Source organism: Taudactylus pleione, unplaced genomic scaffold, assembly GCF_031769625.1.
Source record: "Taudactylus pleione unplaced genomic scaffold, aTauple2 ptg000036l, whole genome shotgun sequence".
NCBI lineage: Eukaryota > Metazoa > Chordata > Amphibia > Anura > Myobatrachidae > Taudactylus > Taudactylus pleione.
The window spans coordinates 10,590,347-10,602,796 of record NW_028284438.1 but is presented as its reverse complement, the minus strand read 5'-3'; the positions used below and the strand labels follow the sequence as shown (position 1 = coordinate 10,602,796).

The window sequence follows — 12,450 nt, the reverse complement described above, 5'->3', positions numbered from 1 at the left end:
AAGGGCCGAGCTATCTACTGCCTAAATTTAGGAGTAGTCATCGACAGCAATTCAGCTGACTTCGGTGTTGCCAGAGAAGTCATTATGTCATCCAGCTCTGGTCCAAACAGTACCTTCCCCGCAAAAGGCAAAGATTCAAGAGCCTTCTTGGATCCTGTATCAGCCTTCCAGGTCTTTAGCCAAAGGGATCTTTGGGCTGCAACCGAGGTTGCCGAGACCCTAGAAGCCAAAATACCTGTGTCAATGACCGCTTCCGCCATATACACAGCTGCTTCCCACATCTGATAGAGAAAAGACTGCTGTACTCTGGTAGCATCAGGTATAGTACCCTCCAGAGCTGTCGTCCATTCCTCCATAGCTTTCGTTACCCAGGCTACAGCCAAAGCTGGTCTGGTAATAGCTCCTAATAATGAAAACATTGATTTAAAATTATTGTCAAGTTTCTTATCTGTAACCTCCTTTAAAGAGGATGCTGCAGGAATGGGTAACGTAGCACTCCTAATCAACCTTGGTGACATGAGCGTCTATCGTTGGGGGAACCTCCCATTTATTACACTCACCAAGTGCAAATGGGTACAGAGAGGTTATATTCCTTGTAGCATGAAAATGCTTTCCAGGAGTACTCCATGCCTCAAACATAAGATTCGTCAGTCCTTAGCCACCTTTTGACGCTTAAAGACCACTTTGGCTGTCGGTGGGGCCTTCTCTTCTTCTATACTGAGGACAGATCTAACCGCTCTCACCAGAGAGGGGACATCCACCAGAGACTGATGGTCTTCTTCTATTGAGTAAGACTCAGAATTAACCCAACAGGAATTCATTGGGGGCATATATATAGAAGGATGCAACTGCTGTGAATACCCCATAGCATGTGGAAATACCACAGCATGAGCCCGCGCTTCTGCGACTTTGTCCACCAAGTGCGACAAAACCTGATACCACCCGGGTGGTTCTAGTGCTGGAGCTCTAGATGTACTGGCTTGAACAGGTAGCGGTTTACAACAGAGGCTACACAAACCATCCAGATTAACATCCTGCTCAGATAGGCCTGCCAAACAAGACACACATGATCTGAGTATTGGCATATCATCCTTCTCACCTACACCTTTAGACATGACAAATGCGTAAATGGTATAAGGTGTACAGCGTAAATGCAATGCGACTACCTATCAATGAAATCCCCCACACCTTTCAGAGGGATGAGGAGAAACACAGTGACAGCATGGTACAACTGACAGTTTGGAACAGAAAGGCAGTACCATACAGCAGCTAGCATTAAAGTCACATCCAATGCATAGATACACACAATTGCTATTGAGAATGGTACTCTGAATCAACTAGCCAGCCCCGGAGGGGTAATGGTAGGATATAGAGTGCTATATACCAGGCCCAAGGGACAGGTATACAGGGAGACTGACCAATCACTGAGACCAGCAGCTACAGCAGTACACACACACAAACGCGATCTGCGAGGCGTCTCACCACAAGGTGGTCAAATATAGCAAACCAGACGCTAAACTCCGCTCCGGAAGTTGTGCCTGGTTTGGGGGGATGAGCGGCTGGGGGAGCGCCCATCTCCCCTAGGCTGCGATTTTGACGGCCGGCTACGCTCACCTAACAGTAGCAAGACGTTGACTAGTGCGCTCTAGTGCGTCTTACCACCCGCCCCGGCAACAGACGATATGGCCCCGACCGCCTTAGTGAGGATACGTCACACGAGGCCTTAACCCGCAGCCACACCGATGCGTCTCCTAAACCCGGAAGCTAGGACTGCCGCTCACTTACCTGTCATCTCCGTGCCAGACCTGCAGTCCGGACCTCAGCACAGGCACTAGCTAAGCCACGCTGAGGCCCGCCAAGAACCTCAGGGCATATAGCGGTACTGGTGATTCCGGCCCCGGTGGAGGTAGTTGGAGTTGCAGTACCTGTGTCTTTACCGGCGCCTGTACTGCTAAACTCGGTAGTCGAAAAACTAAGTAAACCATAAAATAAAAAAAGCCTGGGACTGCCTAGGCAGTCTCGCTGTTATAACAGGTGCGTCTGGATACTTGCTGCACACCAAACAAAAAAACGAAATGCCTGTAGCTGGGGGCAATGCATATAGGGAGGAGGACTGATACATGCTGGAAGCAACAAAGCTAGAGCGGTTTGGTGAAATGGATCGTTACACTACATACCCCAAGGTAGATTCTGTGGACCCTATGGACCCTGAAGAAGAAACACCTATTTGGCCTTTATTTTATGTGCAGGGTATAACAAGTACTCACCTGCCTCCTTGCACAGTGCTGCTAAATCTGCCCCCACATAGCCATGGGCACTGTCTGCTAGCTGCAACAGTTCCTCTTCTGTCAGCTGATGTGGGACTTTCACAAGTATCCGCTGGAGGATGTCCAGGCGCCCCTGTGCATTGGGAACACCGATCTCTATTTCCTTGTCAAATCGCCCAGGACGACGTAATGCACTGTCCAGTGAATGAGGCCGATTGGTTGCCCCCAGCACCAATAGCTGACCCTGGCTTTCTTCCTAAAATATAGGCATATTAAAAACAAATGTGAACTATATATTGGAGCACTGAGTGGTCATAATGCCTATCAGTTATCAGCAATGGTACATGGTGATTAATGTAATCCATAAAGAGGGAAAAGTTGGGAAGCAAACTAGTGATTTCTCACTAGTCTCTTCTATTCCTGGCGCTAAAAAATATATTATATAATTATTAATATCCTTTATTTATATGACGCACAAAGGTTCTGCAGTGCCTTGCACAGAAGATAAATGAGCACACAAGAAAACCAGTTAATAGTAATATAATACAATACAGGACAAGGACATGGTTTATGCACCTCAAAAACCAAATGCAGTGATGCGCTTAATCAATCAGGGATCTAGAGTGAATCCACAGCAGCTGACATACAGTGGAGACTGCCACAAATCCTCTCACAAAAGGCACAATGAAAATATAAGTATGTCTGCGCTTGGGTTCACTAAAGCATAAAGAGCAGAATGGAGCAATACGTTTACCAAATGTTTAATAATGAAATACACATAAAAAAGAACTGCAGTTCCTCAATATTAAATGAACAATCAGCAGGTGCAAAAATACATCAGTACATAAGAAATGGATATGTATATCATAATCCTGAAATTATTAATTTTTTTTTAAATGCCAAAATACATAAGATAGAGTCCTGCTTAGCAGAAAAAGATGCTTGTGAGTTCTGATTGTAAAAGAATGTCACAATTGGAATGAGTACGGTGATATAAATGCTTTCCGGTTTCCAGGGGGAAAGCCAGCAAAAAAAGGTGTTCCTAAGCACAATAGACTCACCGCTCCCCGGCTGCTAAACAGTGGTAATCCGGATATCCCTGGCAGCTTGTATGGTATTAAAGTGGTAGTGTGGATGCAGTGTGCCTCTTATGAGAACCAAGATTGTTACACTGCGTGGGGGAAATACAATGTATCTCCTGTGTTGAGCAGGAGAACACTAGTACAGCGCAGTCTGCCTCCGGCAAAAGCACATGCAGCGGGGATGCCGGTTACAACAGGCTGGTCTGCCACTCACCGTCGATGCAACCCACAAAAATATGTAATTGTTCTTATTGATAAAGAATGCAGGAGGCTTTTCTTTAAACCAAAAAAACAATAATTATTAAAACTCAAAGCATAAGCTAGCCTGTTGAAAATGATATAATAATATATAATATAATATTAATAACTGCAGATAGATACACAGTGCAAATAATGTACTAGACAGTGCAGGGCACGTAGTCTGCTGGAGACTCCTATAGGGGAAACACCTCTAGCGCATCAGCAAGTCTCGGTCCCCGCCAGCTGTCTCAGTGCCTGACGGCCGCTTGAGTCACTGCCCCAAAAAGAGCAGGATTCGTAGTGTGTGGGAAACTCCTATGATAAAGGAATCACCTCTAGCATGCATGCGAGTCTCAGCACCCGCCGGCTGTGTAGTGTTACTGCTCCTGTAATTGCTGGGCAGTTTGCTGGTAAGCGTCATATAAAAGTTACACTGCAGTGTTTAAATGAAGCTGGTAAAGTGCGCACTTACAGTTTAAATAGAGAAAATACAATATGTGGATTAAATAGTTGGGTCACACCAATGAGAACTCTGTTTTGCAAAGTACTGCAGCGAAGAACACACTGTCTGTCAACACGTTTCGCTCTCTCTCATAACTTTATCAAGACATGTGGACAGTATATGAACTCTATATCATTTTCAACAGATGAGCTCATTAATGCTTTGTATGCTATATAATGCTGATACAGTATCCCAGTATTTATAGTTTACATATGTTCTCCATAAGGAGGGAGCAATAATAGTAGAGTATATACGGCAGCTGTGCGATGGAGGCAGATGAACAACAAGTAGGAAGAGTAAAACTGGAGGTAGGGGGTGGGAACATTAAATAGCATAATACATAGAAAAAGGTACTAAGGGGCCTATTCATCATCACTAAATGTAAGTAAAAATGGCAATTGCCACTTGCATTTGTGAAGTCAGGTATTGGAGATATTAAGTACAGTGGTAACACAATAACTGGCATCTGTTTACCCTTCATCTCCGAAGATAGCCGTGGTCCCCATACTGTAGTATGGGGACCTTCTTTTATTATACTCTAAAAACTTGTTTTTCAGAGTTTAATAAAAGAAGGTCCCCGTACTACAGCAAAAACGTACGCCATCTTCAGATGGCATTTGTTTCCGAAGCCCCACTCCTACCTATGTGAAGGTAGGCAGGGATGTGAAGAGGGATCCAATTGGATCATTAATGAATATGCCACTTACAGGGGTATTCAATATGGGTGCGATAAGTCCGTTTTTGCGTTAATATCAGAGGTATGACGTCATTATCGCAGGTTTTACTTTTACACCGTATTCAATTTCAGAGACTTATCTCAGTTTTGAAAAGTCTTTGATAAAAAACGGGGATAACTTTTCACCACTGAATAGGTGGCGAAAAAAAGTGCAGAATTGGGGTTTAGGGGTGCAGGTTTAAAAAAAATACCCTGCACCCTTCAGAATGACCCCTTGAAACGATCTGTGTCAAAAAAAAAAAAAATCGGGACACCCCAAAAAAAGCACTTTGAATTTCGGGGTCAAAAAAAAAAATGTTGGGGAACAAAGTTAAAAAATAGCGAACTTGACTCTGGGGGGGTCCCCAAGTATGCCCCAGGTGTTTTTTTTTTCATTGCAGCTCCTTGCGGCAGGTGGGTTTTTCACGATTTTTTCAAGTCTCTTTAGCAACTTTAAAATATGCTGACCCCCATTTTCAAGTACCCCAAATTTGCTGGGCATAGTTATTTTTCCCCCCCAAAAAAATCTAAATGCTCTTCTGCACCACTTTCTTCAAAGTCGCATTCATGCACTTGCCGCGGCTATTAGAAACCCCGACTTCCTTCAGGAGTTAAAAATGGGGGTACCCATAGTGATCCCCCATGTCGAGACATCATTAGGGGGGTCCCTAGAATATTTCCCGAAAATTCCCGTTTTTGTTAACCTTTAAAAAAAAAAAAAAAAAATTGTAAAAATTTTGAAAAAAATGACATAAGGTTTCCCCCCCCCCCCCCCCCCAAAAGCCAAACCAGCCCCAGGCTAGCCAGCCAGTGGTGGTTTCTAAAAATACGGGGAACAAAATGTGTAGGGTTCCACCGTATTTTAGAAACCAACACCAGGCTGCAGGGACTAGTGCTGGTTTTAAATATAGGGGGCAAAAACGACGTGGGGTACCCCCTATATTTAAGACCAGCACCAGACCCAACCGACAGGGGTGCAATGCCACAGCCCGGAGACCCAATCACCGGGGCTCCAGGTCCAAAGCATTACACCCCAAGTCGGTCAGCGCAAGCCGGTGATCTCGGGGGAGTCGGGGACCCCCCAAAAAAGGGTCCCCCCTCTCCCGAGCACCAGGCTTACGCTGAAGCCTGGGGCTCATCCCCATACCCCTGGAGCGGTGGGTATGGGGGTAATTGGGGGGCCAAATAATGTAACACTATTGTACCTTACAGTGGAACTACAAGTGCCAGCATGCCTGCCATTTTGCACTAGTGAAAATACAAGTGCCAGCAGACATGCGGCACCTGTAATTTCACTGTAAAATAAATAGTTAAAAAAAGACATATATATATATATATATATATATATATATACACACACACACTGTGTCCTGATTATCTAATCTATCCTGTCAGACTGGCTTCTAAGAGCTCTATTCAATAATGTACCATTCGTGCTGTATTTAAACCTATTTGCATAGAAATTGTGATTCACTTTACTATACTGCCACTATTATAATAACATATTATCAGGTTGTTTCATCTTTTATCCATTGATTTAAAACATGGAATAATATCAGACGTGTTCCTAGATAGGGATCTGCCCTGAGACCAGTGATCTTACCGAGCCAATCCCGTCCATCAGTGTGAGTAACGAGGCTACCACCCTTTTCTCCACTTCATTCTGCGCCCCTTCTCTTTTTGGACACAGTGCATCCAGCTCATCAATAAATATAATGGAAGGTTGACTATGGAAATAAAATAGGAATTCCCTTCATATTTCAGATCTTTTTTTTTTTTTTTTTAAAGTAATGCATTTAGTGTAGCTACATGATTAGACAATGAAATGGCCCGGGTCCATAATCAGACTGTATTAAAGCCTGTGCTAAGCACTGGGCCTCATCATCAATTTTATCAAAGTTCTGCTGCCTGTTGTCCAGGCAGCAGAACTTTGTATAAGAAATTATTTATTTGTTTTCTATGGATTAAAATTAATAAGCATCATTTCCCACCTCATATTATTGCAAACATTTTAACATAAAAAAAAATATGTAGAGGCCAGCACAGTTGGTGTAATGGTTAGCATTACTGCCTCACAGCACTGAGGTCTTGGGTTTGATTCCCACCACAGCCCTAACTCTGTGAAGTTTGTATGTTCTCATGTGTTTGCGTGGGTTGTCCCCAGGTACTCTGGTTTCCTACCACAATCCAAAAACATACTGGAAGGTTAATTGGATTCTGACAAAAAAAGAACCGTAGTGTTTATATATGTGTATATGTGGTAGGTAATATGGACTGTAAGCACCAATGGGGCAGGGACTAATGTGAATGGCGTAATATTCTCTGTGAAGCGATACGGAATGTGTTTGCTATATAAATAACTAATAATAATTAATGACCCACTTGACTACTATTCAAATATTCCAAGTTGTAACATTACCGCTGTGATGCTTCAGCAAATATCTGCCGCAGTCTAGCCTCTGACTCTCCATAATATCTGTATAGGAAAAGGGAGTTTGATAAATAAACAGTAATATTGTTTAGCAGCCTGGAGCCAGATTTATTAAGCTGGACAAAAACACTACACTTCAATAAATCTAGTTTGTTAATAAATTACCAAATTGTTAAGGAATTAACAAGAGTGTGAATGACAACAGATCACATAAAATGAATTGTAGATATAGTAGTAAAATGGATGCAAGTGTTGTCTATGGGTCGGGCACGTGATCCCAGCGGCCGACAGCGACATACCGACAGTCAGAATCCCAACAGAATTTGGTAAGTAACCCTAACCCTCCCCCTAACCCACCTTTACCGCAACCTTACCCTAACCCTCCCTTCCAGCAGCCTAGCCCTCCCCTGAGTGCCTAACGCTAAAACTCACCATCGGGATGTCAGCGGTCGGGATTCTGGAGCCGGGATTCAGACTTCTTTTGGCACAAAACAGTTAAAGCTTTCAGCTCCCAGGATGCCTGGTGTCCTCCTCCATATATACCCCACCCCTAGCCACAGGCCTTCAGTTTTGTTAACAAGCCTCAAGGCAGGAGAAGGAAAGAGGAGAAGGAAGATCAATCGTACACCAGAAACACTCTTACACAAGATGAGGGAATCCATGGCGAAAGAAAAAAATTACCCATGCAGCCAGGTGCGACAGGGTGAGTGCCCTGTGGACCCTATGGACCTTGAAAAAATGGAGTTATCAAAGTAAGTCTACCATAACTCTAATTTTCTTCTTCAGGGTCCATAGGGATCCACAGGGATACAATGGGGATGTCCTAGGGTGAGGGATGCTCCTGAGCAGAAAGGAGAACTCGTCGCCCAAAGGAAGCATCCTGAGAAGCAAAAGTATCAAAGGCGTAGAACCTAAGAAAAGTGTGGACAGAATATCATGCGGCTGCCTTACACAACTGTTCAGCAGGGGCACCACGACTAAACACCCACAATGGCCCTACAGACCCTAGTGTGCTGTCACTGTGCTTGGGACAGGGAATCAGTCTGTGTGTACACCTGAGAGATAGTCATGCGTAGCCATCTCACTAGAGTCTGCTTGTTAGCTGGCCATCCTCGCTTGTGAAAACCATATAAAACAAAAAGAGCATCTGATTTCTAACAAGAGTTTGTGCGCTCCACATCGATAAGGAGAGCACGAACTACATCCATGGAGGCTTCACCTACAGAAAGATCTGGAGCCTGAAAAGCTGGAACTACAATTTCTTCATTCACATAAAAATGGGGACACTACCTTAGGAAGGTAACCCTCCCTTGTACGAAGAACAGCTCTATCCTGGTGAAAAATAAAAAATGGGTAGGGACAGGAGAGCGCTGCCAAATCAGAGACTCAGCATGCAGAAGAAATAGCGAGGAGAAAAAGTGTCTTCGCTGTCAACCATTTCAAGTCTACAGAGTCCAGGAGGTTCAAATGGGGGAGCTTGTAGCCCCTTAAGAACCAAAGACAAATCCCATGGTGCCACTGGTGGAACAAAAGGAAGCTGAACTCGCAGAATTCCTTGAAAAAAAAATTCTAACATCTGGTAATGAGGCAATCTTCCTCTGGAACCAGACTGCTAGTACAGAAACCTGCACTCTCAAAGTGGCCAGACGGAGACCCCGGTCTAAACCTGCCTGGAGAAAAGCCAGTACCCTGGAAATCCTAATCACCATAGGATCATACTTTCTGTGAGAACACCATTGACCAAAAGAATGCCAAACCCTATAATAGATGCGGGCAGGCTTTTGTGCCCTAATCATCATTTGAATTACAGACCTGGAAAAACCTTTTGTTCTTAAGATGGAAGATTCAAGAGCCACGCTGTCAAAGCCAGACGAGGTAAGTCCGGATGCCGGCAGGGACCCTGCGTTAACAGATACTGCCATAGAGGAGGAGGAGGATACGGGCTGTCTATGGATAGATTCTGTATGTCGGTGAACCAATGACGTCTGGGCCAAGCCGGAGCAACCAGTATTACTGTTCCGCCTTCCTGCTTGAATTTCCTGAGCACTCTTGGGAGGAGGAAAATCTGAGGAAAGACATACACCAGCTTGAAGTCCCACCTTACTGCCAGTGCGTCCACAAAGGCTGCTGATGGGTCCTAGACCCATACCTGGGGACATTGTGGTTGTGACATGATGCCATAAGATCCATTTCTGGTAGGCCCCATTTGTTTACCAGGAGCTGAAATACCCCAGGATGGAGAGACCACTCTCTGGCGTTTATGTCCTGGCAACTTAGGAAGTCTGCTTCCCAATTGAGTACTCCCGGTATGAACATTGCTGAGTTGGCCGGAATGTTCTGCCCAAATCAAAACCTTTGTCACGTCTTTCATAGCTGCATAACTTCTTGTGCTTCCCTGATGGTTGAGATAGGCCACTGTTGTCGGACTGCATCTGGACTGGCCTGCCCTGGAGCAGGCCCTGTGCCATGATAAGTGTTTTGTATACTGATAGCAGTTCCCTAATGTTTATTGGCAGATGACTTTCTTGATTTGTCCATTTTCCCTGTAAGGTGTGATGACCTGTCACTGCCCCCCATCCGTGAAGACTGGCGTCCCATGGTGAGAAGCACCCAATTTGCAATCCAGAATGGGCGCCCTTTGTTCAGATGGTCCTTTTTCAGCCACCACAAGAAGGAGTGACGAATCTCTGGAGTGAGAAGGATCCTCCGGAACCTTATTAGATGAGACTGTCCGTTCTACCTGGAGAGAGACAATTTTTGCAGAGGCCTGGAATGCAACTAAGCATACCCCACCATGTCGAAGGTGGAAACCATTGATCCCAGGGCTTGCATTGCTAACAGAATGGATACCCTTCGCTTGCGTAGCAGCTTGCGTATTCGCAATGACAGGGCCACAATCTTGTCCTCTGGCAGAAACACCGTTTGTGCCCGAGAATCCAGCAATGCTCCCAGGCAGGCTATGGTCAACTGAAGATGGTTTTGTAAAACAACCAGAGTCTGCGCCACTACCAGAAGATCGTCCAGATATGGCAGTATTCTGACTCCCTGATGCCTGAGATAGGCAGTCATGACTGCGATTGTTTTGTTAAATACCCGGCAAGCCGTAGATAGGCCAAAGGGTAGTGCCTGAAATTGGTAATGTTGCTCCAGAACAGCATAACGTAGAAACTGTTGGTGGGATGGCATAATAGGAACATGCAGGTACGCATCCTGAATGTCCAGGGAAACCATATAATCCCCAGGCACAATTGCCAAAATAATTGACCGGAAAGTTTCCATACAAAACTTGGATACATGGACAAACCTGTTGAGGGTTTTTAGATTTAGAATAGGGTGATGAGCTCCATTCGGTTTCTGAATCAAGAATAGATTGGAATATCCCCTTCTTTGTTGTAACATAGGAACCTGGATTATTACCCCTGCCTGCAGCAGGGAATAAATGGCCTCCTGAAGGCCCAAGGCCTTGATCGCATCTTATGGAGGATCTGTGCAAAAGCAAAAACTTCTGGGGAGGATGCCTCCTGAAAGTGAGTGCATAAACCTGTGAGACCACTTCTCGGACCCAGGTATCTGTTTGATGCAAGTAATCTGCAAACTGAAGAAGTCGGCCCCCCTACCTGCGATCCCTCAGGAGGAGGCCCACCCCATCAGGCCGAGGGTTTGTCGTCCTGTTTAGAAGCTGGACGTCTTGCCGGCCCAGACTTAGTTTGTTGCTTTGTTGTCCTGTGAAAACTAGACGGCTTAGATGAAGACTGATCCCTTGATAATCCCTGAGGACGGAAGGACCGAAAAGAAACCTGCCTAGAATTTATTGTAGCAGTAGATGGTAGACCTGCTGACTTTGAAGCTACCAGAGTAGCTATTATCTTATCTTACTCTGCTCCAAAAAGTACTTTTCCATAGAAAGGTAAGACTTCCAGAGCCCTCTTTGATCCTTTATCAGCTTTCCAGGATCTTAACCAAATGGCCCTGTGTGCCACTATTGAAGCTGCTGATGCCTTAGAAGCTAAAATTCCAGCATCTACTGCAGCTCCTCCCAAATAGGAAGCCGCTTCTAGTATTTGAGAGATATAGATCATCTATTCTCTGGTAGCATCTGGTAGAAAATCTGCCAATGCCCCCATACATTCTTCAAAAGCTTTGGCTACCCAGGCTCAAGCCATAGCTGGATGAGTAACAGCTCCAGACGATGAAAATATTGCTTCAATTTTTCTATCTGTGGAATCCTTCAGAGAAGATGCTGATGGAATAGGCAATGTAGCATTTCTGACTAAATGCGTCACATGAGCATCCACAGTAGGGGGTACTTCCCACTTAGTACATACAGAAGCTGGGAAAGGATACACCGATGTTATGCTTTTATTCACATAAAACAGTTTATCCGGATTACCCCATGCCTCTTCCATCAGCTCAGTGAGCTGCTCAGATATAAGAAACTCCATTTTGGTCTCCTTCGGTGGTGTTTAAACACTGGAGCCTACTTACTATGAGTTGGTTCATCATCCTGAATATCTAGGACTGATTTAACCGCCTTCACCAAAGAAGAACATCCACTGTGGACGGATGGTACTCCTCTCCTCCCCCGAGATAGACCCTGGAGAAGAACCCTGCGCATCATCTCATTCCCCTGATGATGCGTCTGAAACCATATGTTGAGCAGACTGATAAAGAGATAACTTGCGCTTAGGCGCTTAGTAACTACCGGTCTACTTTCAAAATTTGATGGTGCCATACTCTGACTAGAATGGCCATAAACATCCTTCCAGGAAGGATGCATAGGAGGTGCAAACATAGCCTGCTGTGGATACCCCATCCAAGGAGTCAGTGTGGGAGCAGCCATACGATCCACAAACTTCTTCATTACCTGGGACAAAGAGGACACCCAAGATGGCTCTTGTACAGGGACAGGTAAACTAGACTGGTGAGATGGCTCTTTATAACAGACAACATGTTCAAGATAAAGGCAATACATGCAATGCTATGTGACAACCTTCACAAATACTTAGTGAATGTGAAGTACATAAAGAAAAACCTTCACCCCACAGGGATGGAGAGAAAAAAGCAGTGATAGTTATAATTGACAGAAATGAAAGACAGCATCAATACAGCAGCTAACAAACAGTCACATACAATGTATAGAGGGATCACAAAATATGCGCTATAGCACGTTTTTACGCGGTACAGCAAACTGGGGACCCAGTTTTAAAAACGAA

The 12,450-nt window shown here is 44.7% G+C and overlaps 1 protein-coding gene across 2 annotated transcripts in view; it reads right to left on the bottom strand.

Moving 5' to 3' along the window:
- Positions 1 to 12,450, bottom strand: part of AFG2A (AAA ATPase AFG2A) — a 544,164-nt gene that overhangs the window by 483,848 nt on the left and 47,866 nt on the right. For both annotated transcript variants that reach the window (XM_088452282.1, XM_088452283.1), the window contains exons 7-9: positions 7,226 to 7,282; positions 6,410 to 6,533; positions 2,268 to 2,523 (exon numbers count right to left, since the gene is read on the bottom strand). In XM_088452282.1, the coding sequence (XP_088308408.1) occupies positions 2,268 to 2,523; positions 6,410 to 6,533; positions 7,226 to 7,282 (437 nt within the window). The remainder of the gene's footprint in view (positions 1 to 2,267; positions 2,524 to 6,409; positions 6,534 to 7,225; positions 7,283 to 12,450) is intronic.